Source organism: Oncorhynchus clarkii, chromosome 28 (genome assembly GCF_045791955.1).
Source record: "Oncorhynchus clarkii lewisi isolate Uvic-CL-2024 chromosome 28, UVic_Ocla_1.0, whole genome shotgun sequence".
Lineage (NCBI taxonomy): Eukaryota > Metazoa > Chordata > Actinopteri > Salmoniformes > Salmonidae > Oncorhynchus > Oncorhynchus clarkii.
The window spans coordinates 36,636,810-36,660,578 of NC_092174.1; the positions used below are offsets into that span (position 1 = coordinate 36,636,810).

The following is a 23,769-nucleotide window of genomic DNA, read 5'->3' on the forward strand; positions in this document are numbered from 1 at the left end:
GAAGTGCACCAGCAAAACACCCCCACAACATGATGCTGCCACCCCCGTGCTTCACGGTTGGGATGGTGTTCTTCGGTTTGCAAGCCCCCCCCCCCCCCTTGTTCCTCCAAACATAACGATGGTCATTATGGCCAAACAGTTCTATTTTTGTTTCATCAGACCAGAGGACATTTCTCCAAAAAGTATGATCGGTGTCCCCATGTGCAGTTGCAAACCGTAGTCTGGCTTTTTTATTGTGGTTTTGGAGCAGTGGCTTCTTCCTTGCTGAGCGGCCTTTCAGGTTATGTTGATGTAGGACTCGTTTTACTTTGGATATAGATGCTTTTGTACCTGTTTCCTCCAGCATCTTCACAGGGTCCTTTGATGTTGTTCTGGGATTGATTTGCACTTTTCTCACCAAAGTACATTCAACTCTAGGAGAGAGAACGCTCCTTCCTGAGCGGTATGACGGCTGTGTGGTCCCATGGTGTTTATACTTGCGTACTATTGTTTGTACAGATGAACGTGGTACCTTCAGGCGTTTGGAAATTGCTCCCAAGGATGAACCAGACTTGTGGAGGTCTACAATTTTTTTTTTTAGGTCTTGGCTGAATTCTTTTGAATTTCCCATGATGTCAAGCAAAGAGGCACTGAGTTTGAAGGTAGGCCTTGAAATACATCCACAGGTACACCTCCAATTGACTCAAATGATGTCACTTAGCCTATCAGAAGCTTCAATAGCCATGACATCATTTTCTGGAATTTCTCATGCTGTTTAAAGGCACAGTCAACTTAGTGTGTGTAAACTTCTGACCAACTGGAATTGTGAAACAGTGAATTATAAGTGAAATAATCTGTCTGTAAACAATTGTTGGAAAAATTACCTGTGTCATGCACAAAGTAGATGTCCTAGCCGACTTGCCAAAACTATAGTTTGTTAACAAGAAATTTGTGGAGTGGTTGAAAAACTAATTTTAATGACTCCAACCTAAGTGTATGTAAACTTCCGACTTCAACTGTACATGTTAGAATCACCTTCGGTAGAGATTACAGCTGTGAATCTTTCTGGGTAAATCTCTGAGAGATTTGCACACTTGGATTGTAAAATATTTGCCCATTATTCTTCACAAAATTCTTCAAGCTCTGTCAAATTTGTTGTTTATCATTGCTAGACAACCATTTTCAAGTTTTGACATAGATTTTCAAGCAGATTTAAATCAAAACTGTAACTCGGACACTCGGGTACATTTACTGTCTTCTCTGTACGCAACTCCAGTGTATATTTGGCCTTGTTTTAAGGTAATTTCCTACTGGAAGGCGAATTCATCTCCCAGCGTCTAGTGGAAAGCAGATTGAACTAGGTTTTCCTCTAGGATTTTGCCTGTGCATAGCTCCATTCCATTTATTTTTTATCCTCAAACTCCCCAGTCCTTAATGATTAAAAGCATATCCATAATGTGATGCAGCCACCACTAAGCTTGAAAATGTGGAGATGGGTACTCAGTAATGTGTTGTATTGGATTTACACCAAACATAACACTTTGTATTCAGGACAAAAAGTTAATTGATTCACCATATTCTTTGCTGTATTACTTTAGTTCCTTGTTGCTAACAGGATGCATGTTTTTATAATACGTTTATTCTGTACAGGCTTCCTTCTTTTCACTCTGTCAATTAGGTTAGTATTGTGGAGTAACTACAATGTTGTTGATCCACAGCAATTAAACTCTGTAACTGTTTTAAAGTCACCATTGGCCTCATGGTGAAATCTCTGAGCGGTTTCCATCCTCTCCGGCAACTGAGTTAGGAAGGACACATGTATCTTTGTAGTGACTGGGTGTATGGATGCACCATCCAAAGGTGAATTAATAACTTCACCATGCTCAAAGAGATATTCAATGTCTGTTTTTTTTTTACCCATCTACCAATAGGTGCCCTTCTTTGCGAGGCATTGAAAAACCTTCCTGGTCTTAGAGTTTTAAATTCACTGCTCGACTGAGGATACAGAGATGGGGTAGCTTGACTGAGGATAGAGAGATCAAATCAAATCACATTTTATTTGTCACTTGCGCTGAATACAACAGGTGTAGTAGACCTTACAGTGAAATACTTACTTACAAGCACTGAGGAACTCATTCAAAAATCATATTAAACACTATTATTGCACACAGTCCATGCAACTTATTATACGACTTGTTAAGTAAATTTTTACTCCTGAACGTATTTAGGCTTGCCATAACAAAGGGGTTGAATACTTACTGACTCAAGACATTTCAGCTTTCCACGTTTAATTCATTTGCAAAAAATGTAAAAAAAAAACATCATTCCACTTTGACATTACAGGGTATTGTTTGTAGGTCAGTGACCATACATCTCAATTTAATCCATTTTAAATGTAGGCTGTAACACAACGAAATGTGGGAAAAGTCAAGGGATGTGAATTCTTTCTGAAAGCACTGTAGTCCGCTATCATCCTGAGACATTTTCCATCCAAGTTGTCAGACACAGGTGGCTTGTCATTGTTGATAGACAACAATCGTTGTTCACCTCTTCCACACTCACTTTACAGAATAAAACATTTTGTGAATTGAACCATCTTATTTTTGCCCAAAATTGTATTTAAGGTCCTCCAAAGCTTTTTACTATCATTCTTTATAGAATGTATCTTTGTTTCATCGTACTTTTCTTCTTCTTTTGATTTAGTTTAGTCAAATGATTTCTCAACTGGCAGTACATACAATCCATTTAGCTGAGGTGTAAAGAGCAGGTTAAATGGTTGGGTGCTGCTGATGACAGTCAGAGGTAGAGGGGAGAGGTAGAGGTAGAAGGGAGAGGTAGAGGCAGAGGGGAGAGGTAGAGGTAGAGAGTAATGGTATAGGTAGAGGCAGATGGGAGAGGTAGAGGTAGAGGGGAGAGGTAGAGGTAGAGAGTAATGGTAGAGGTAGAGGGGAGAGGCAGAGGGGAGAGGTAGAGGCAGAGGGGAGAGGTAGAGAGCAATGGTAGAGGTAGAGATAGAGGGGAGAGGTAAAGGGGAGAGGTAGAGGCAGAGGCAGAGGCAGAGGAGAGGGAGAGGTAGAGGCAGAGGAGAGGGAGAGGTAGAGGGGAGGGAGAGGTAGAGGTAGAGGCAGAGGGGAGAGGTAGGCTAGTGAGTGTTCAGATCCACACAGTCAGAGAGGGCTCACTGCAGGTGCAACGCTGAGTCATTACACTGCGACTGAAGCAACAAGGTGTGAATAAACCCTGCTAGTCATGTTATTTGTGAGAACTATGGCATGCCAACTCCTATGAGACTTGTATTTATTGTGTTGCATAACTCTCCTGAAAACTATATGCTCAAATTACATGCACTGAGTTTACCAAATATTAGGAACACTTTTCTAATATTGAGTTGTATCCCCCCCACCCGCACCTGCTTTTGCCCTCAGAACAGCATCAGTTCGTCGGGGCATGGACTCTACATGGTGTTGAAAGCGTTCCACAGGGATGCTGGCCCATGTTGACTCCAATGCTTCCCACAGTTGTGTCAAGCTGGCTGGATGTCCTATGGGTGGTGGACCATTCTTGAAATACATGGGAAACTGTTGAGCATTGCAGCTCTTGACACAAACCGGTACACCTGGCACCTACTACCAGACCCTGTTTAAAAGCTCTTAAATGTTTTGTCTTTCCCATTCACCCTCTGAATGTCACACGGACACAATCCATGTCCTAATTGTCTCATGTCTTAAAAATCATTTTTTAACCTGTCTCCTTCCCTTCATCTACACTGATTTAAATGGAATAAACAAGTGACATCAATAAGGGATCATATAACTTTCACCTGGATTCACCTGGTCAGTCTATGTTATGGAAAGAGCAGGTGTTCTTAGTGTGTGTACACTCAAGAGTTATTGGATAGGGGAGACCATGGCACAAAGCAACACGGGGCACAAAGTAACAACTAAATAACTCCTTAGAAGCCCCTTAGAAAATAGTTATTTAATGTGCGTATAATTGGTTAGTGTATATTCATGCCTAGGAAATGTTGCTTAAATCCATACATTCAAAATATATATATTGACAGGACAAATTCTAAATATTCTTGTCACCTCCTTTTTTTGATTATTGACCTGTGAAACATGTATCTAATCATATCATTTTTTATCAGATAGAATAGGTATTTTGATTGGTATAGTTGATGACAATAATTATTGTTGTATTTTGTCACAATACTCGGATTAGACTCAGATTTGTAATGGGGGGTACATTGTAACATTTGTTACAATTAACCTATTACCTAAAATGCAATGGTATTTTATATGGTATGTAGAGACATTTAAATAATGATATAAAATAGCACTTATTTACATCAAGTTTGCCAGTACAGCTAAGAGAATGGCTCTAAAACATGGCTACTCCGTTTTTAGTCAATATGACTCGATTGAAATTATGAAAAAAGTGGCAATTTAGTGTATTTATATCCAAATATCAATTTAACATCCGAACATGTTTAAATTACCCCAACTGTTTACCATTGAAGACTACCGCCTACGGGGTTAATTGTAAAATGTTACCTTCCACCACTTTCGGGTTGAATTATAAACGTCTGGTATGTCCTAGAAACGTAGTCAGGTTACAGTGTGTAATTGTTACTTTGCGCCCAGGTCTCCTAGGCCCTAGTATTATATGTCTTGTACTGAGTCAACATTATTTGATTCCATTCGTTAAGATGAGCGGAGTCGAAAAACAGCACGAGGTGTGATTTGTGAATCGAAAGTAAGCTAGCTACAGAGTTGATCCTTCTGCCGGCTCCACTTTCGAATAGGCGGGAGCTGTCCACTTGTGACGAGTGGTGCTGAAAGAGGGAAGGTAGCGCCCATGTGTCTATCAAGAAATCCAGTGACGCAAAGATGCAATTTCACGACCATGTAAACAATGGCATATCACTCAGAGACAGGGCCCATTTCACGAAAATAAAGCATTTCATAATCAACATGACCCTCTCAAACGCGAGAGAACCCCTATATTGTGACAAAAGGCGAGAGAAGTCAAGTAGCCTTATCGCTGATAAAACCGTGATGAACGGGCAAAGCAAACCCCTCATTAAAATGCCTGATCCGGGGAGTCATAGAGTAATAGAGGCGGATATGTATCGAATGAGCATGCTTGAGGTTTTAGCACGCTTGGCTCAAGGTGACATTCAATTACTGAGTGCATCACACACCCCGGCAGTCCTATCAGCCAAGGATCTGGCCGACAGCCATAGGCTACTAGGCTAACCTCGACTCGAAACAAAAACAAATCATTTTTAATCTAGCCCCACGGTAAATAGCCTAGTAATTTACGGAATTTAATGATTGTGGGCCAAGATTCGCCTATTATTCTGAATGCGATCGATGCGAATTTGTTCACGGAATGAAACAAACGCGAGGCTTGGTTTAGTATCCAGGATATTCAACAGACTACCTAGTGTTTACAACCTTGAAAGGGCACGATATCATCGTTATTCATAAAGCCTATGCAGAGAGCTTTGCGCGCGGGTTGTCTTTGAAATCCTCTAAAAAGCATTTCTAAAAAACCTGCTTTGTCAATGGCCCCTTGTTTAATGAAAATCACTGCATAGATGGGCTTCATTCATGAAAATGTGATATACATGTATTGGCTAAAATACCAGCCAGAACTTGTGGAACAAAAGGGGTAAATGTATATTTTATAATAACTAATGACAATGGATGTGTTGCACAAAGTACAATGACAATAGCATTCTACAGCTGGGCTCCTGGATTCTCAGTATAACTTGTTGATGAGACTATGGGGCCAAACCAAGGCCCTCCATGACATTGTCAACATGCACATACATACATAGCATAATTTTTTTTACCTGAAATCACTGTAGGGGTGGATAATCCAATTGCCCGCTGATTTAACCCGCTCTTGCTCCCTCTCCACCGCCTTTTGACTCCCATACATGCGTAAGGAGAATTTGTTAACTCCAGGCTGCAGCATGGCACTGAATTGTCGTTGCATGAAGGTGCTTCCGTCAGCATCGGCATCCTCGGCCTGGATCTGGGGTCCATCCTCCGGCTTCTGGAAGGTGACAGAGTTTCTAGGCTGCTGGGTCGTCTGGGTCTGGGTCGATCCGTGCAGCGATGAGGAGGCTTTCCTGCTTGGCGCGTTGGAGAAGGACACCCTGGAGTCCTTTTTCTCGGGGACGCCGGTGGAAACAGGGGTGACGCTGGGGTTTGCGCTACCTTCCCCATGGCCCTGCGTCATGGAGCCTGTCGCGGAGCCATCCATGCTGGCCCTGGCTGAGTTACAGGCACCACGCCTAAGGGACGCGTCCTCGGCCCTCCCCGCCCCGGCAGTCTTGTTGGAGATGATCGAGCGCAGGCTCCCGGTGCCGGAGTCCCTCCTGCATTCTCCGTTTTTGTTGCACTTCATTCTTGAAATTGGAGCGGTGCTGTTGTTACAAGCATCACCTGCTTTCGCGTTTAAAACCTCTACTGCGACCGCTGCTCCAGACGCCTCCGCCCCTGCCGCTCTGTTGGTCTCGCAGCGCCCGGCAGCATCTCCCGGACAGGTTGTGGTATCAGTCGCTTTGGATGCTACAGTGGGCTTAGTAGCAGCAGGCGCACCCTCTGTTTGCAGTAGGATGGGCTCGTTGTTGGTGGAGTTCTTTCTGGTAGCCGTGGCCGCGGCTCCCCCTCCTGGCGTAAAGTTCTTCATCCTGATACTACCGCCTCCACCACCACCGCCACTGCCGCTCCCCCCGGTTCGGCGCAGCCGCGGATACTGAAACTTGGACTCGTCCTCACCGTCCTCCGCACCGTCTATGACAGCGTTACTGGCCACGCCGGGCTGCTTCACATTCGGGGCGCTCTGGCTGGCAGCTGCAGCGGGGGCAGACTCAACACAATTGCTGCTTTTGCTTCTCGTAAAATTGGACGTGGCAGCCTTGGGCGCGCTGATGTGGCTACATCCGCTACCGCCTGCCGCCTTCTTTTTCATGGTCGCAGCAGATGAGCCTGGTGAAACCTCATTCTTGTCCATATCAAATGTTGCCTCCAATTATCTTTAGTGAAAACCGATCAGGACAGATGAGTGGGGGAGAGAGAGTGGAGAGAGAGAAAGGAGAGAGAGAAGGGGGTGGACGTGACTTCTTTGCAAACTACAAGAGTAGGTATCTGTACTCACTTTCAGAGATCATGTAAGCTTCACTTCCCCATTGTTTATATTTTATCACATCTAATAACACGTTTAGTGGCAGTTGCTCTGTGATTAAGTCCCATTCAGCAAATCACAGGCTAATGTAAACCTATTGCCTTATTAAATTAACTTTCAATTACATTCTAATCAATCCAACTCCCAAAATATTCAACAAGATATCATCTAAATTCATGTGAAATCAGGTAGGGTCAATGACTCATACAGCTTTCAAACGCTCAATTAAAACGGCATGAAAGTAATGAAGCAATGATGTCATTTTTTAGAGGGTGTTTTCAATGACAAGATGTCAAACAGGCGTGTTTAGCGCCCTCTACTGTCCATACAGGTGGAATACAGAGAATGAGATCTCAAAGCAATAGTCTGTTTCCTTTACCTCATCATCTGCACTGATGTGAAATAGCTGAGCAGGTAAACTTCCACAGCAACAGTAACTTTCCAATAGGCATCCACCATACTCTCCCCTGTGGCATTTTTCCATATCAGGGGATGACAATGAAGATATGAAGGGAGGAGGCCACAACTATCGAAATGGACCTTTTATAAGCATCATGTCCTTGAATCAAACTGTTTGGATTTTCATCAAAGATTCTCCTCAAAGATAGAGCTTTCAATTTACACCAAACATTCCAAGAATCCAAATGGGACTGTAATAAGGATCAAATTATGTTTTGGAATTGTTGTCACCCAAAAGTTAGATTAAAATATTAGAGAACAGATACAGTAATGTGTGCAGGCAAGCACCAAATTATTCTTGCTGGTAGGGTTCCATTCTATCTCCGGTTCTAGTCTGCTGTTACCTCCATCAACAGGTACATGTAACTTTTTGTAACCACATGCTTATTTCAGGACCCCTTTACAGGACAGAAACAATGTTTAATCCATCACTAAGTGTACCCAAGCATTCACAACCGGTGAGCATACTGAAATTGAATCAACTGAATCAAATCAGACCAGCAGTAGGATACGTACGAACAGCCCTGACAAAGGACCCAAAGTCCCAGACACACTGTTGGATCTGATATAGGACAAGGATGCATTTGGTTAGGAAAAACGTGCCTAGTATTTTTTTATTGCCAAGTCCTATTTCAACCATATCTACGTCATACACATGATAATCCAGGCCAAACTGTATATATGATCTGATATTTTACCTTGTCCACTGAACCAGTGAGACCTACATGAGGACACACACACACGCGCACACACACACACACACGCACACACGCACACACACAGCCTCCAGAATCACGGACGCTGATTGCACACAGTCTGTGTCAATGACATTCAGAGGTTGTCTGCAATCACTGAACTTGTCTTAAACATCCATGCAGCAATGTTAAACTACGTTTCCCAGGGGTCAATGGGGTTGTCGTGACTGTTCTGAGTCTCCTTGCCGCAGGTCTCTTACCTTTTCACAGTGAGATGCCGGGTCCAGTCTGAGCTGGCAGATAGAGTGTGTCTCTCGCTCTGCAGAGGCTGCCTGCCTCAATTCCACTTCCTGGTATGATGACACATTAGAAGAATGATGCTCTGGGTTCATTTGCATAAAAGGCAGAGTTCCAGTTCCAAAATATAAAAAAGGCTAATTGATCTTGGACGAGGTCCAACGAGCTACGAGGAATCCCAGAGAGAGACAGGCTGGTTGAACAGATGCTGCTGTTGGGTGGTCTGGTGGAACTAACCTGAGAGCAGCGTATACTGGCAGTGTCAACATTCATCATTGCTGTATGAGAATTTGAAGTTGCAGCTATAACCACTTACACAGGGTCAGTTATTCGTTCAACCCTCTAACCCTTTAGGTTAAAATTGGGGTTAGTCATGCACAGAAGGTTTAGTGAAAGATACACAGTAACCGCCTGTTGTTCTCAGAAAGCTAATCAACAAAGCCAGGTGGTCTCTTTCTCTGTTTTGGTTCTCTCCCCCACCCCTTTCTCCCCTCTCTTATTTTCTCTCCCCCACACACACACACACACACACACACACAAAGACAAGGCAGCTCTAAATGGGTCCTAATGTGTTTAGGCTGATAGGGCTGCAGCAGTCGAGAGAGAAGGTCCAGTGACACTGATGAGTCTCACCAGCAGGACTGATAAGGACATGACTTGGGTGAGGGCCCCACATAGACTAGAACAGAGTAGAACATACATTTCATGTCATCTGACCTAATCCAAGTGCCAATGCCGTTTATCCCCCCAAAAAGTATTACTTGTTAAACAAAATATTTTTCTCTGAACAATTGTATTAGTATAAAATAATATAATTTCCCCATGTTTTGTAGCTCATTATTTGTATTATTTATTTTATATAGTTTTTTTGCTGATCTTTATCAAGCATGCCAATACTTTTGGACCTGACTGTACATGACTTGGGTAGGGGCCACACAGACTAAAACATGCTTGAACCTTAACTATCGGCACATTGCTTGGGATGAAACACATTGAAATGTTCTAATGATCCCTTCAGTGACATTGGCCCCTTCAATGTTCCAATGATCCATTCCCCTAACCCTAGGCGTAGGGGTTAGGGGAATAGTTAGGCTGGACTACACAGAACACACCCTCCATCTTCCTACGATGCACATAAAGAATTAATAGAACAACATCAGGTACCATATTTGAAAAGGCGATAAAATATGAGTAGTGAAATGGAGTGTGCATAGCAGGGTGAGAAGTGTACAACGGCCATCTGTCTCCAGAGACTGCTGCCTGAGACAGTGAGAAGTGTACAACGGCCATCTGTCTCCAGAGCCTGCTGCCTGAGAGTGAGAAGTGTACAACGGCCATCTGTCTCCAGAGCCTGCTGCCTGAGACAGTGAGAAGTGTACAACGGCCATCTGTCTCCAGAGCCTGCTGCCTGAGAGTGAGAAGTGTACAACGGCCATCTGTCTCCAGAGCCTGCTGCCTGAGAGTGAGAAGTGTACCACGGCCATCTGTCTCCAGAGCCTGCTGCCTGAGACAGTGAGAAGTGTACAACGGCCATCTGTCTCCAGAGCCTGCTGCCTGAGACAGTGAGAAGTGTACAACGGCCATCTGTCTCCAGAGCCTGCTGCCTGAGACAGTGAGAAGTGTACCACGGCCGTCTGTCTCCAAAGCCTGCTGCCTGAGACAGTGAGAAGTGTACAACGGCCATCTGTCTCCAGAGCCTGCTGCCTGAGACAGTGAGAAGTGTACCACGGCCGTCTGTCTCCAGAGCCTGCTGCCTGAGACAGTGAGAAGTGTACCACGGCCATCTGTCTCCAGAGCCTGCTGCCTGAGACAGTGAGAAGTGTACCACGGCCATCTGTCTCCAGAGCCTGCTGCCTGAGACAGTGAGAAGTGTACCACGGCCATCTATGTCCAGAGCCTGCTGCCTGAGACAGTGAGAAGTGTACCACGGCCATCTGTCTCCAGAGCCTGCTGCCTGAGACAGTGAGAAGTGTACCACGGCCGTCTGTCTCCAGAGCCTGCTGCCTGAGACAGTGAGAAGTGTACCACGGCCGTCTGTCTCCAGAGCCTGTTGCCTGAGACAGTGAGAAGTGTACCACGGCCGTCTGTCTCCAGAGCCTGCTGCCTGAGACAGTGAGAAGTGTACCACGGCCATCTATGTCCAGAGCCTGCTGCCTGAGACAGTGAGAAGTGTACCACGGCCGTCTGCCTCCAGAGACTGAGACAGAATTCTCTCTCCATTTCCTCCTTCAGGACAGGGCTCCTGAGGGAGCAGAACTATGATTGGCTCCTATGCTGTGCTCATAATTAAACTGTGTTGATTGGGTTATTAGGTGATTACTAATCAGCATGGCACCACTTAGCCGATAGTATATAATCGTTTCACATAATGGTTTTCAGCCCCTGCTTATTGTTCAGCGCCCGGTTTAAATACTTCAGAATTCCACCGTTCCTAGTTCCTACCTACCTTCCTTGAAGTAACTAACTACTGAGCTGAGTGCTACTGTAGCACTTCACCTCTCCCATCGGGGATAATTAGTGAGAATGTTGTACAAGGGAAGGAAGGAAGGGTGCATTTCTAAAGTATTAGAACAAGGCAGATAATTCCAGACACCTCATATTTCACCATTCAAAAAAAAATTCACACAGCAGAACGTTCTAGAATTGTCCAGAATAAATCCATGTTCTACTTACTTACTGTCATAGTGTAGCGCTATCATCAAAACTGCAGTATAGTCCAGGTTTGGTGTTGTATTATTATTTTACCCTAACAAATGATTAACTTACAATAGAATAGGTATATAAACATGTATTGAACTGAAATTCATTGTATGGGACATTCGAGGAAACTGAGTGAGAATGTTTGCCACTTTTGATAGTAGCCTACAAGAAATTAGAGAATACAAACATTTTGGAAAAATGCTGATAAATTGAGACTTTAATGTGAGAATCACAATATGAGCATTAAAATTAATGAGTAAAAGTTCAGAGATGCAATAACATTTTTGTTCAGTTGTAGTTTCCCCAAATTCCCAATCCTGAAACCAAACAGAATGTAGTGCAACAGAAAAGTGCAAATAAATAATTCTAAAATCAGATGCATACACTCAGTTCTCTCTTAGTTCTCTCTGTATTCTTCAGTTGGCTGTACAGTGACTGACCTGCTTGTTAATGTTCTTAAATATGAATACCTCTATGTACACATATCTCTCTCCTTCAGCATGGAAGTCTGTACCACCACAGTTGAGTAAAAAATAAAAATAAAATAAAAAACTTAACACTTTCTCTTTTAAATATAAAATGTGTCCCCATCTTATGGCAAAAAGACATGGCAATGTCTCAGTCAAGTCGCAGTCCACTGCGGTTCAAACGTGGATACTATTATACACCACAACCTGTTCGGATCCTTCTCCAGTTTCATCTTCACTCTCCCCTTTTACAGAAGCATCGCAACAATACTGGTGACGGCATCCACTCCAGTCCTCACACATGGGAAGGAATGATCGTGTGTTCAAAGTTCACAATAGAAAGGGGATAAAATAAACTAAAAATAACGTCTCATAGTCCATATTGTGTTTATCGTTTCACCTCCAGAGTAGAGTCATCTCCCCAGTAGCTTCTCCCAGTGGGCCTTAAAGAGAGCACTGAGAGGGGCGGCCCTCCAGACTCTCCTGAGCCAGTGGTAGAGTGGGGGTGAAAGTCTGCCTGGGGTGGGGGTGAGGTGTTGTTTGTGTGCAGGTGGTGTGATCGAGGTATGATGGTGACGGAGATCTAGGAGTTGTTGGCAGCGTTCTCGTTACTGGGGGAGCTGGAAGAGGATGAGGAAGAGGAGGAAGGGGAGAAGTTCATTCCTGAAAGTCCCGGGGGGTCCGTGGCTGTGTTCTGTCCACTGAGGCTCTTTCTGCACACTGGACATGTGTCGTGCTGAGGGAGGGAGAGATTGTCACAGAAACGAGGTTCAGCTTATAGCTTTGACAATGAGAACACATTAACATGCAAACCACTGCATTTAAAAGGAATTAAACGAAGGTGAAAACGCACATACCTGTTCCAGCCATGGTACTATGCAGTCATTGTGAAACAGGTGATTGCACGGAAGTTGCCTCACAGTCTCCCCTACACTGTAGTCTTCCTTGCACACAGAACATTCTAAACTGGAACCTGCAATAAAATACAATATTTTGTGGTTGAGTGATCAGTCCCTCCAAATTTCCACTTGATTTTGCTGTGGCAATTCTGATATTTTGCATGGCAAAATGCAATGATTTTGTCCAATTTGTCGTGACAATGCGCTGACATGGGGAAAAGTTTGTTGACGTGTGGCTTGATTGAAGCATATTATACAGTAGATGTGCAGTGATTGGTTGAAATTGCGAGCCCTCTTTCTGTAATGCGATAATATGCGATTATTTGACTTTATGTGGAAATGGTGCAGTGATTGGTTAAATTTGCAAGCCCTTGCATAATATGCAGGGAATTGTTGCTTTTGCACCCAAAAAAATATGATCCCAGAATCCTGGAGGGACTGTGAAAAGTTGTTGTTGTTGACTCACCCACATGTTCCTCTGTGATCTGGATGCTGGGCAGGTTCTTTATCCTCTCTCTGTCAGCAGGAGGAGGACCAGTGTTCTCAAACTGATTTAATAACTACAGAGGAGAAAGGTAAAGTTGTTTCATTAGATTGTGCAAATGTGTCACCAGAATTTGTAATTGAATCCCTTGTGAAGTGTTAGAGGATTTGGGTATACCTGGGTAATGATAGAATCAAGTCCATTGGCACCCCAAGCGTAGTCCATTGGATTTGAGTGTAGCATGCCCCTATCAAGAGAATTCCAAGAAATGACTAGAAACACACAGTAACTAGTACGTTTACAGACACAACATCGATTTTCCTGGTAATTATATAATAACACTGTGCACATACCATGGTCCCATTGCAATGTTCGGCATGGCTGTGGGTGCTATGATTCCATTCACTAGCTGCTGGATGATTCTGCAGAGGGACAATGAGAAATATCTCAGTCACTTAAGCATTTCACTAATCGGCGCATGTGACAAATAAAATTTGATTTGACTTCCTGAATGATTCCTGAAGAAAACTGAGTCATGTCACTACACAAGTAGTGTATGAATTCTTTTCATAATTCCTTTTTCCTCTCTTTCCTACAGGGCAAACAATGTTTCATTGGGCAAGCAAGCTGGAAAGTGTTCCTTACCCCTCTAATGTGGGCACTCCTTCGTGTCTCTGTCCCGGTCGCCGTGGCATGTGTCGTCCCTGTGGTTGCCGAGCGCTGTACCGTTGCCGTGACGCCATCTCCCGTTCCCGTCGGTTCTCCGTCTCGCGGTTGTCTTCTGCTGGCAGCCCCGCTCGGAGGTCAAAATTCTCATCAAAAATCCCCAGAGCGAACTGGCCGTATCCGGGCGGAAATGTAAACATGTGCTGGTGGTCCATACTCTTAGGAAGGACAAAGAGTGAAACATATACTGTCACTAACTTGCAGTCCAACCAAGGTGCATGAGTTCATGAGGACCAACTGTTGAGTTGAGGAACAAAGGAGTTCTGTGTCACTAACCTCAAAAGTCGGACGGTTCTGATCGCTGGTGGAGGCAGTGGATGTGGACCCATTTTCAGTGCTGGAAATAAATAAAACACAAAAAAATGGCAGGTTCTTATCTTATCTTCAACTATGAACCAATGTGATAGAAATGAGCCTAAACACCGACAGCCTGTTTCCCAGACACATATAGCATTGTCAAAGGAGAAGTGCTGCTGAAAGGGCTTTAAACTCTGATAGACAGGCAGATGATACTGTAGGCTACCTTCTCTCCACTGATAGCTCTTCAATGAAGCCAGATTCACACCGCGGACATGTGTACTCCTGCAGGAAAGCAGAGATACATCTAATTTATAACATAATCATAATTGTCATCTGTCAGTCTCATAAACTTGAATGTTTTCATTTGATCTGAAGCAAAACAAAACAACAACCTTGCCTATGTAGGTACCTGGGAATTAAGATTGTTAGATAGCTTCAACCAGTTGTGGCTTGAATTCAAAATCAAACAAGTTAGCTATTGACCTCACACTTTGACCCGCTGTAGCTCCATTCCCAGAGTTGATCATTTTAACAATAGCTGATGATCCATTCAATCCATTGCTATTGAGAGATCGTTGAGTACCATTAGCTCTTTGCAAAGGCTCTCCATGCAGGTAGATATCTGAAAGCTACTGCACTGTACAATTCAAGAAGCTTCCTATGAATGACCATACAACAACAGGCATGTTAAAACAGGTTGTTGCAGCTATGGAAATGAGTTGGTGGTGTACATAGCCTAATGATTGTGTTTTTTGAAAGTCACACTTTGTGAGATCATAGCTTAAAGGGGTAATCAGCAGTTGCTACATCCATTTGTGGATGTATAAATGAATTATATGTACCCATTGATTCTTGAAGAATATAACTTATAATGCATTATGAGCTTAGTTCAACTGTCCTACCCCATCAGAGCCCAAAATATAATCTTATTTAATCCACTGTTTGTAAACAAAGTAAATGTAAAAAAAAATACTATTTATCCTAAAGGCATGGTTAAACTATTATTTGATATCATGGATGGTAATTTCTTGCATCTATAGCTTTGAATTTGAGAGTGGCTACATTTCTCCAGACATGAAACAGTGGTGGAGAGTCGCTTTGTTATTGTTTCAACTGCTGATTTCCGCTTTAAAAGTTAGGTAGCTATCTACCTTTGGAGGTGCTATGGGCCGGCAAGCTGTCATTATCATGAACAGGTCTCATATCATAAAAAGAGACAGACACGCTGTCACTGTAAAACATGCGTAACTCCTTAGCTAATCCAACAAGTCACAGAGGCATGATCTCGAAACATCCTAACAGGCAAACTACAAGCTATTTTGGTAGCTGGCTAGAATGCAAACGAAACTATAGCTGTCAAATGATTGGCAACGTGAACGTTCCACTAGCTACAAGCTAACGTTAGCTAGCTGTCATGCTTCAGCCAGAGGAAATCGTGGATAAAATAATACAAACCCCACTTAGCTGGCCATGGTTTCCTTTCGTGAACAACAAAAACCTCTCTGGAATGCTTACCGGGAGACGAGGGTTGATCTCTGCTGAACATCGGTGACAGAAAAACCGGCAGGGCCGTGGGGGAGCTTCAGCCATCTTCGGATTCTCTACCAGCAACCGAGAGGGAACGTGTACGGGTAGCGACAAACAACAAAATTAATCGATTTGCGAGACGAACAGGAAGCGGAAACTAGCGAAGCGCTACCTAGCTTAGCAACAGATAGCTCGTATCAGGGAATACAGATCTGGTTAGCTGCAACTATGGAGTCCGGAGATACAGGTAAACGCTCGAAATAATTTAAATGGCATACCTTAATATAGTAACTATTTTAAAATGCTTAACAATAAACTCTTGCCTCATGAAATGTGGTTATTTGCGCTAGTTAACTACATAACTAACGCGTTAGCTACTTAGCTAGCTAACGTTAGTTACCACCGCCCATCAACAGGATTTGTAGTTGTTGATACATCAAAATTCATCAAAAAAATCGGTAACCACAATCAGAATCAACCACATAATGTCAAATTCATTACATAATTAGTTGTAGTTTGGTATTTTAGCTATTTATTGCTAACGTCTTGATGCCACCTTGTAGCGAGCTAACTAGCCAGTTTTAGAAAAACATGTTTTACCAACCCTGGCCTGCTGGCTGCTTCTCAAGTCTGTGGCAACAAAGATAATCAAAGGGAATGGAGACATCCTCAATGCAGCAAGATATAGTCCCTGACATGTCTACATCATTCAGGGTAGTTCACTCTTCATAATATATAGATAGCTAGTCACATACGACTTTTACTAAAATATTCACGAAGATAGCTAGAGCAATTACAAACGAGATCACCTCTTGTGACTAACATTATTGGTAGTAGGACACCAATAACAACTGCACCCAACTCTTCCACTGTTTGTTTTATTGCCACTGCAGGGAGAGGAGGTTGGAACAACAAGTTCCGGCCAGCCCAGAAGAACAGGATGAGTGTGAACATTCTCCGTCAGGAGGAGCTGATCGCCCAGAAGAAGCGGGAGATCGAGGCTAAGATGGCAGAGCAGGCCAAGAAAAAGAGCCTTCAGACTCCCAACAAGCCACTGCCACCAAGGTACAGTATATCCTAGTCTTCTGAAACACTACAAATACCTCTCATCAAAACTCTGCTCAATCCCTGCTGGAAGTACTTGATTCTGGCCCACTTGACTGTAGCCATTGATTTTGACTTCTTATCCCCACAGTTTACACAGTTTACAGGGACACTCTTCGAACAACAACAAGTATGTGAACGATGGAAGCTTCTTGCAGCAGTTTATGAAGCTTCAGAAGGACAAACCCAGCTCTGACTCTGGTGAGATAGCGAGCTCTTTAATTGGTTTCAATAGAACTTTATTTTAATGGTACAGAAATGATTAAATAAAATGGTAATAACACAATAATAATTTATTAATTACTTTTTTCTTCTCGATTCATTAAACAATGAATGTGAGATTAACCCAGTTGTGTACCCTCTACAGGCTCCAGTAGTGACACCAAAGCCCCGTCCTCATCCACCCCCAGTCCGTCGTCAGGAGTGTCTCAGCCCCAGATGAAGAGCATTCTCATCGGCAAGCGCCCCGGTCTAGGGATCAGCAGCATGCTGAACCAGTTTAAGAACTACTCCCAGTCCAAGAAGAACCCACTTCGTCCCCAAAGACCTAGCATATTCAGCTCCCCAGATGAAGATGATGATGATGATGATGATGATGAGGAAGTTGATGACTCAAGCTTCCTAGAAATCAAAGGTAATCATGATCTGTGTTTTTAAATATCAAAGAACTGCCAGGAGCCAAGTCAGATTCTGTCCTATTCTACATGTTGTCGTTTCACCCATGTCATTGACTGTGTATTTCAGTTGCAGAGTAGCTGCTTCCTGAGACTAATGCTTTGCCTGAATTCTCATAGCCTTCTACAGTAGAGTAAAGGTAATGTACTCATAGTCCTCTTAAAGTCTTTCCCCCAGAAGACCGAGACACACGACTTATTCTGGACAAGATGGCGGCCTTTGTGGCTGAGGGAGGGCCTGAGCTAGAGAGGAAGGCCAAAGAGGACTACAAGGACAACCCTGTTTTCTCGTAAGTCTGTATGGATGTAGCTACTAACAGCATGTTAAATCTATAGCTAGTATATTGTGTATGTAATGGTGCCTCTTTTAGTCCTGATATAAAGATCTTTTACCTCCACCTTACAGATTCTTGTATGATAATAACAGCCGGGATTATCTTTATTACCGAAAGAGAGTTGCTGAACTCCGAAAGGATCACTCAAAACATGAGACACCATCACGTTCTCATGGTAAGATTACCTATATCAGTTTCTCTCTCACTCTCTGTCTCTCTCTCTCTACCACACACAGTTCCTCACTCTCTCAAAGACTGATGGTGTTCTTTTAATCAGTAATCTATATTTATACATGTGAATGAGTCATATGTGAGATAAATATAATTGCCCTCCTTGGAGAGTTTTAGTTGATGTTGAAAGTAACCATTAAAACAAAAACGATGAGGATAGAAGATACACAATGATTTATTGAATACTTTAACCATGATACAAGTCATTCACGACACATTATGATTACCCACAACGTTTCATGGTGTTATTTGTTCACCAATTTTAAGATTAGGTCTGTATTCCATTATCAAATCCATACAATCCACTTCCCCAATCACCACCGTGTCCCCCTGCTCCTCCTCCTCCTTCCCCCCTCTTCTTATCCCCTACTGGCTGTAGGCGGGTGTTTGAGGGCCAGTTGAGTACGGTACGGTAGTAGTGTGAGTTGAGCCCCAGTACTGATAGGCTGCTTAAAGTCTCCCCCCCAGTGGACGAGGAGACACAGAGGGTGGCTGAGAAGCTGGCCATGTTTGTGGCCGATGGTGGCCCCGAGGTGGAAGCCATCGCAGCCCAGCACAACCAGGAAAACCCCACCTTCAGGTTAGTGACAGTCTCAGATATTGTAACGAGAGCGTTTAATGTATTCATCCAATTGTATTTTATTGTTGCTTAAAAATACATTGATTTGTCATAAGCTTTGAATAAAATTAAGTAAGTAATGCTAACATGTAAATTGGATAAAGTACCACAAAAGACAGCATATTTCTTCTTCCTTTTCTCAGTTTTCTATATGACCTCCAAAGCCCCGCCCACCGTTTCTACAAGGAGAAGGTGGAGGAGTACCGCCAGGCCAAAAATGCCCAGAGCCCCCCTCCAATGATTAAGCAGGAGCCTGGGGTGGAGCTCAAGAGACCGGCCGCCCCTCCCCTGACCTATCCTCCCCCTCCTCCGCCCCCTCACTACCCCTACCTGGTGGGTCAAGTAAAGCTGGAGCCGGGTCTGGGGATAAAACAGGAAGTGTCAGGTCCGCCCGTGGTGAAGAGGAAGAGGAAGAGCCGCTGGGGGTCGGAGGACGACAAGGTGGATCTGTCACTGCAACCCATCATCATCCCCAAGGAGGAGGAGCCAGAGCCCAGCCCGTGTCTCTCTGGTAATCAAACACACATACACGGAGTGTACAAAACATTAGGAACACAATCCAAATACTGAGTTACACCTCCCTTTGCCCACAGAACAGCCTCAATTTGTTGGGGCATGGACTCTACAAGGTGTCAAGCGTTCCACTGGGATGCTGACCCATGTTGACTCCAATGCTTCCCACAGTTGTGTCAGTTGGCTGGATGTCCTTTGGGTTGTGGACCATTCTTGATACAAACGGGAAACTGTCGCACATGAAAAACCCAGCAGCCTTGCAGTTATTGACACCCTGAAACCAGTGTGCCTGGCACCTACTACCATACCCTGTTCAAAGGCACTGAAATCTTTTGTCTTGCCCATTCACCCTCTGAATGGCACACTCCTAATTTAACCTGACTTCTCCCCTTCATCTTTAACCTGTCTCTTCCCCTTCGTCTTTAACCTGTCTCCTCCCCTTCGTCTCTAACCTGTCTCCTCCTCTTCGTCTTTAACCTGTCTCCTCCCCTTCGTCTTTAACCTGTCTTCTCCCCTTCGTCTTTAACCTGTCTTCTCCCCTTCGTCTTTAACCTGTCTTCTCCCCTTCGTCTTTAACCTGTCTTCTCCCCTTCGTCTTTAACCTGTCTTCTCCCCTTCGTCTTTAACCTGTCTCCTCCCCTTCGTCTTTAACCTGTCTTCTCCCCTTCGTCTTTAACCTGTCTTCTCCCCTTCGTCTTTAACCTGTCTTCTCCCCTTCGTCTTTAACCTGTCTTCTCCCCTTCGTCTTTAACCTGTCTCCTCCCCTTCGTCTTTAACCTGTCTTCTCCCCTTCGTCTTTAACCTGTCTTCTCCCCTTCGTCTTTAACCTGTCTTCTCCCCTTCGTCTTTAACCTGTCTTCTCCTCTTCGTCTTTAACCTGTCTTCTCCCCTTCGTCTTTAACCTGTCTTCTCCCCTTCGTCTACACTGATTGAAGTGGATTGAACAAGTGACATCAATAAGGAATCATAGCTTTCACCTGGTCAGTCTCTCATAAAAAGAGCAGGTGTTCCTGATTTTTTTTTGTCCATTCAGTGTATGTTCAGCCTCTCTTGTATAACACACACAGAGACAGACGTTATAGTATAAGACTAAAAACAGTGTTTGTAAGGTATGTCCTGTGTTTGTGGTGTGTGTGTTTCAGTTAATGAACTGAGGGATCTGGGCTACAAGAAGGGAAAGCCTATGGGCCTGGTGGGAGTGACTGAGCTCTCAGATGACCAGAAGAAACAGCTCAAAGAGCAACAGGAGGTACTACATGACTGACAGACAGACAGCACAATAGACTATGGCAGCACATTGTACTTTCCCAGTTTGAATTGTCGGGGACTGGGCGGTGTTAATCCTTGGTTTGGTATGGGGGTGCATAGCATACTTCAAACCTTTAACAAAATCAGATGGGCTTGGTTGCGTTTGTTCTCAGCCACCTTGCAATCTGTCCCTGAAACCTTGCCTGAGGTGTGTGTCCGGCCTGCACATGCGTGTGTGTGGTGTGTCTGTGTTCCCACCGCAGATGCAGGAGATGTTTGACATGATCATGAAGCATAAGCGTGCGATGGCGGAGATGCGGGTGATGTGGGAGAAGGCGGTGCAGGACCACTCCCACGAGTACGACAGTGACGAGGAGGTGGACCAGCAGGCTGGCACCTGGGAGCACCGCCTCCGGCACATGGAGATGGAGAAAACACGTGGTAAGATTCATGAAGTGTGATGTATCATGGGTAAATTATGACTGACTGACTGATCTACAAATCATATTGAGTAGTTATTTATGATGCAAGGTGATTTGTAGATCAGTCGGTCTCAACTCGCCTTTCAAGTCAGCTGCAATGTGGAACGATTTGCTTCTGTTCAAGTGAAAGGGCTCCAAGGGATTTAAAAAAAAGAAATCCACCTTCACATTCATCATCTCCAGCACCACCCCAACATTGTGCATTTTAATGTTCTGTAGTTAAAAAGATAAGTGTTTACAATGACATCAACCAATTAGTAGGCAATGCCTCCTCATTACTTGGTTAAAATGACACGATGCACACCAATGATGACATTGGAAACACTTATATTCCTCTATCTGTTTTGCTACAAAACATAGAAATGTTAATGTTGGGGTGGTGCTGGAGATGATGAATATGAAGGGAATTGTCAACGTTTTTCAACTTCACGTCCATTTGAATGTGAGATTTCATTCTTCAAAAGATCAGTTTGTTACTACTATAATTCATTAATCTACTCTGAGATGAACTCTGTCATAATAACCTGGGCCACGTTTAATCTGAAAGTTCCAATACATTGTGTTCTGCTGGCCACGGCCCTGAAGTGATTTGGTGTTTATGTAAATGGCTGCTTGTGTCTTCCTCCAGAGTGGGCGGAGTCGCTGACTGACATGGGAAAGGGGAAGCACTTCATTGGTGACTTCCTACCTCCGGAGGAGCTGGAGAAGTTTATGGAGACCTTCAAGGCACTCAAGGTCGGTCCACTCCCCATCTGTTCTCTTCACCACTTGGTCCTTGACCCCTTTGTTGTCTAGCCTCTGCCCAAAAGGAATTACCTGTGAAACACATTCTATTCTCATGTTCTTGCCTTGTGTTCTGCAGGAGGGCCGTAACCCAGACTACTCGGAGTATAAGGAGTTTAAGCTGACGGTGGAGAACCTTGGTTTCCAGATGCTCATGAAGATGGGCTGGAAGGAGGGCGATGGGCTTGGCTCTGGCGGACAGGGCATCAAGACTCCGGTCCACAGGTTGGGGGCTGTCCAATACTCACAGACACATAGTATACACATTTGTACTCGGACATGGACACAAACACTTCACATGAGTACACACACTATTGTCTGATACAAGGTCTTCTACACACACACACACACACACACACAGACATACACCTAGCCAGCTGATGTGGTGTGTTTGTTCCAGGGGAACCACGGCTGTTGACGGGGCAGGGTTTGGCGTGGACCGGCCCTCTGTGCTCTCAGGACAGGACGATGAGTATGATGCTTTCAGAAAGAGGATGATGCTGGCCTACCGCTTCAGGCCTAACCCACTGGTAACTACTACATAACATGTAAGCTGTTCTGTTTAGATGACCTTGCATCGGCAAGAGTTTGGAGTAATACGCCTGTCTTTTTTCTCAGAACAACCCGAGGAGGCCATACTACTGAAGAAGAGGTCTGAAGCTTGGCTGACTTCGTCGACTTTTCATTTTTTGAACAACCAACAGTGGCGTATTGATATCTCTTTGTTGTGGAAACAAACTGTAGGACACTCAGTTCAAGTAATCTCCTCTAGATTGTGTGGAATTGTATGGTTGGTGATAAACTGTTTAAGCTGGAGATTAAGGATAGATTTGTCTGATCTAAAGTTTTCTAAGAGTCAGTTGATGTTCTTACTGAACTGCAGAATGAAAGTTTCCTATTTGATCAATCAGACGGCTAGGGTAGCGTTGTGATGGCTCGCTATCATGATCTGATTTCACAGTCATGACTCATAACACAGAACAACCTACACACACACACATACATAAATAGTGGTGGAATAAGTACTTGATTGTCATACTTGAGTAAAAGTAAAGATACCTTAATAGAAAAGGACTGAAGTGAAATTCACCCAGTAAAATACTATAAGCGTAAAAGTCTAAAAATATTTGGTTTTAAATATACTTAAGTAAATGTAATTGCTAAAGTAATGTAATTGTTTAGGGTTTTTTTTACAAGTAGCCAGGGGCACACTCCAACACTCAAGACATAATTTACAAACAATGCATGTCTGTTTAGTGAGTCCATCAGATCAGAGGCAGAAGGGAAGACCAGGGATGTTCTCTTGGTAAGTGTGAATTTCACAATGTTCCTGTCCTGCTTGCTAAGCATTCAAAATGTAATGAGTACTTTTGGGTGTCATGGAGACTGTATGGAGTAAAAAGTACATTATTTTATTTAAGAATGTAGTAGAAGTTGTCAGAAATATATATATACATATATATACTAGTACAGATACTTATGTAGTACTTTAAATACTTTTTACTTAATTAAGTACTTTACACAACTACACAAACAATTTTAATGAAGATTTTTTTAAATCAGTTTGAAGGTAATGAATGGCTTTGAAATTAGTTATTTCTGTACATGGTTTTGCTATGGTTGTTGTACATTGTAAATGCAACAAATGGTGTAAAATGCTTCACTGCAAACAATAAAAATATATACACTGAACAAAACTATAAATGCAACAGGCAACAATTTCAAACATTTTACTGAGTTACAATTTATCAGTCAATTGAAATAAATGCATTAGGCCCTATTGGATGGATTTCACATGACTGGGACTACAGATATGCATCTGTTAGTCACAGATACCTTAAAAAAAAGATAGGGGTGTGGATGAGAACCAGTCAGTATCTGGAGTGACCACCATTCATTCGACTCATGCAGCGACACATCTCTTTCGCATAGAGTTGCTCAGGCTGTTGATTGTTGAATATTGTCCCACTCTTCAATGGCAGTGCGAAGTTGATGGATATTGGCGGGAACTGGAACACCCTGCCGTACACGTCGATCCAGCGCATCC

At 43.6% G+C, this 23,769-nt stretch overlaps 3 protein-coding genes across 4 annotated transcripts in view; 1 reads left to right on the forward strand and 2 right to left on the reverse strand.

Moving 5' to 3' along the window:
- The window catches only part of LOC139386498 (potassium/sodium hyperpolarization-activated cyclic nucleotide-gated channel 2-like), a 73,635-nt gene extending 66,627 nt beyond the window's left edge, over window positions 1-7,008 (reverse strand). Inside the window, exon 1 of the mRNA XM_071132071.1 lies at window positions 5,840-7,008. Within this exon, the coding sequence (XP_070988172.1) occupies window positions 5,840-7,008 (1,169 nt within the window). The remainder of the gene's footprint in view (window positions 1-5,839) is intronic.
- A 4,510-nt stretch (window positions 7,009-11,518) lies between these two features.
- On the reverse strand, window positions 11,519-16,508 carry LOC139386837 (E3 ubiquitin-protein ligase RNF126-like). The gene is made up of 9 exons (XM_071132686.1): window positions 15,722-16,508; window positions 14,430-14,488; window positions 14,183-14,243; window positions 13,826-14,064; window positions 13,534-13,602; window positions 13,358-13,427; window positions 13,163-13,256; window positions 12,655-12,770; window positions 11,519-12,533 (listed from the first exon to the last, which is right to left on the reverse strand). The coding sequence occupies exons 1-9, from the start codon at window positions 15,794-15,796 to the stop codon at window positions 12,381-12,383; spliced, it is 936 nt and encodes a 311-aa protein (XP_070988787.1). The 5' UTR covers window positions 15,797-16,508; the 3' UTR covers window positions 11,519-12,380.
- LOC139386836 (SURP and G-patch domain-containing protein 1-like) lies at window positions 15,887-23,419 on the forward strand. Of its 2 annotated transcripts, XM_071132684.1 has the most exons (14): window positions 15,887-15,980; window positions 16,627-16,798; window positions 16,929-17,038; window positions 17,205-17,471; window positions 17,678-17,801; window positions 17,918-18,021; window positions 18,534-18,657; window positions 18,840-19,207; window positions 20,352-20,458; window positions 20,721-20,898; window positions 21,568-21,674; window positions 21,802-21,947; window positions 22,123-22,252; window positions 22,341-23,419. In XM_071132684.1, the coding sequence occupies exons 1-14, from the start codon at window positions 15,962-15,964 to the stop codon at window positions 22,365-22,367; spliced, it is 1,983 nt and encodes a 660-aa protein (XP_070988785.1). In that variant the 5' UTR covers window positions 15,887-15,961; the 3' UTR covers window positions 22,368-23,419. The 2 variants fall into 2 exon arrangements, with proteins under 2 accessions (XP_070988785.1, XP_070988786.1); XM_071132685.1 differs by lacking the exons at window positions 18,534-18,657; window positions 18,840-19,207 and having other exon boundaries at window positions 15,897-15,980.
- Window positions 23,420-23,769: the final 350 nt, after the last annotated feature.

Bases quoted from the DNA above. Each gene is read 5' to 3' on its own strand.
- LOC139386837 (XM_071132686.1), bottom strand. From the start codon at position 15,796: ATGGCTGAAGCTCCCCCACGGCCCTGCCGGTTTTTCTGTCACCGATGT. The intron at 13,603-13,825 runs GTAAGGAACACT...GTCCCTCTGCAG, and splicing joins GGAGTGCCCACATTAGAGGG to AATCATCCAGCAGCTAGTGA. The intron at 13,428-13,533 runs GTATGTGCACAG...TTCTCTTGATAG, and splicing joins AACATTGCAATGGGACCATG to GGGCATGCTACACTCAAATC.
- LOC139386836 (XM_071132684.1), top strand. The intron at 19,208-20,351 runs GTAATCAAACAC...TGTGTGTTTCAG, and splicing joins GCCCAGCCCGTGTCTCTCTG to TTAATGAACTGAGGGATCTG. The intron at 22,253-22,340 runs GTAACTACTACA...CTTTTTTCTCAG, and splicing joins GCTTCAGGCCTAACCCACTG to AACAACCCGAGGAGGCCATA.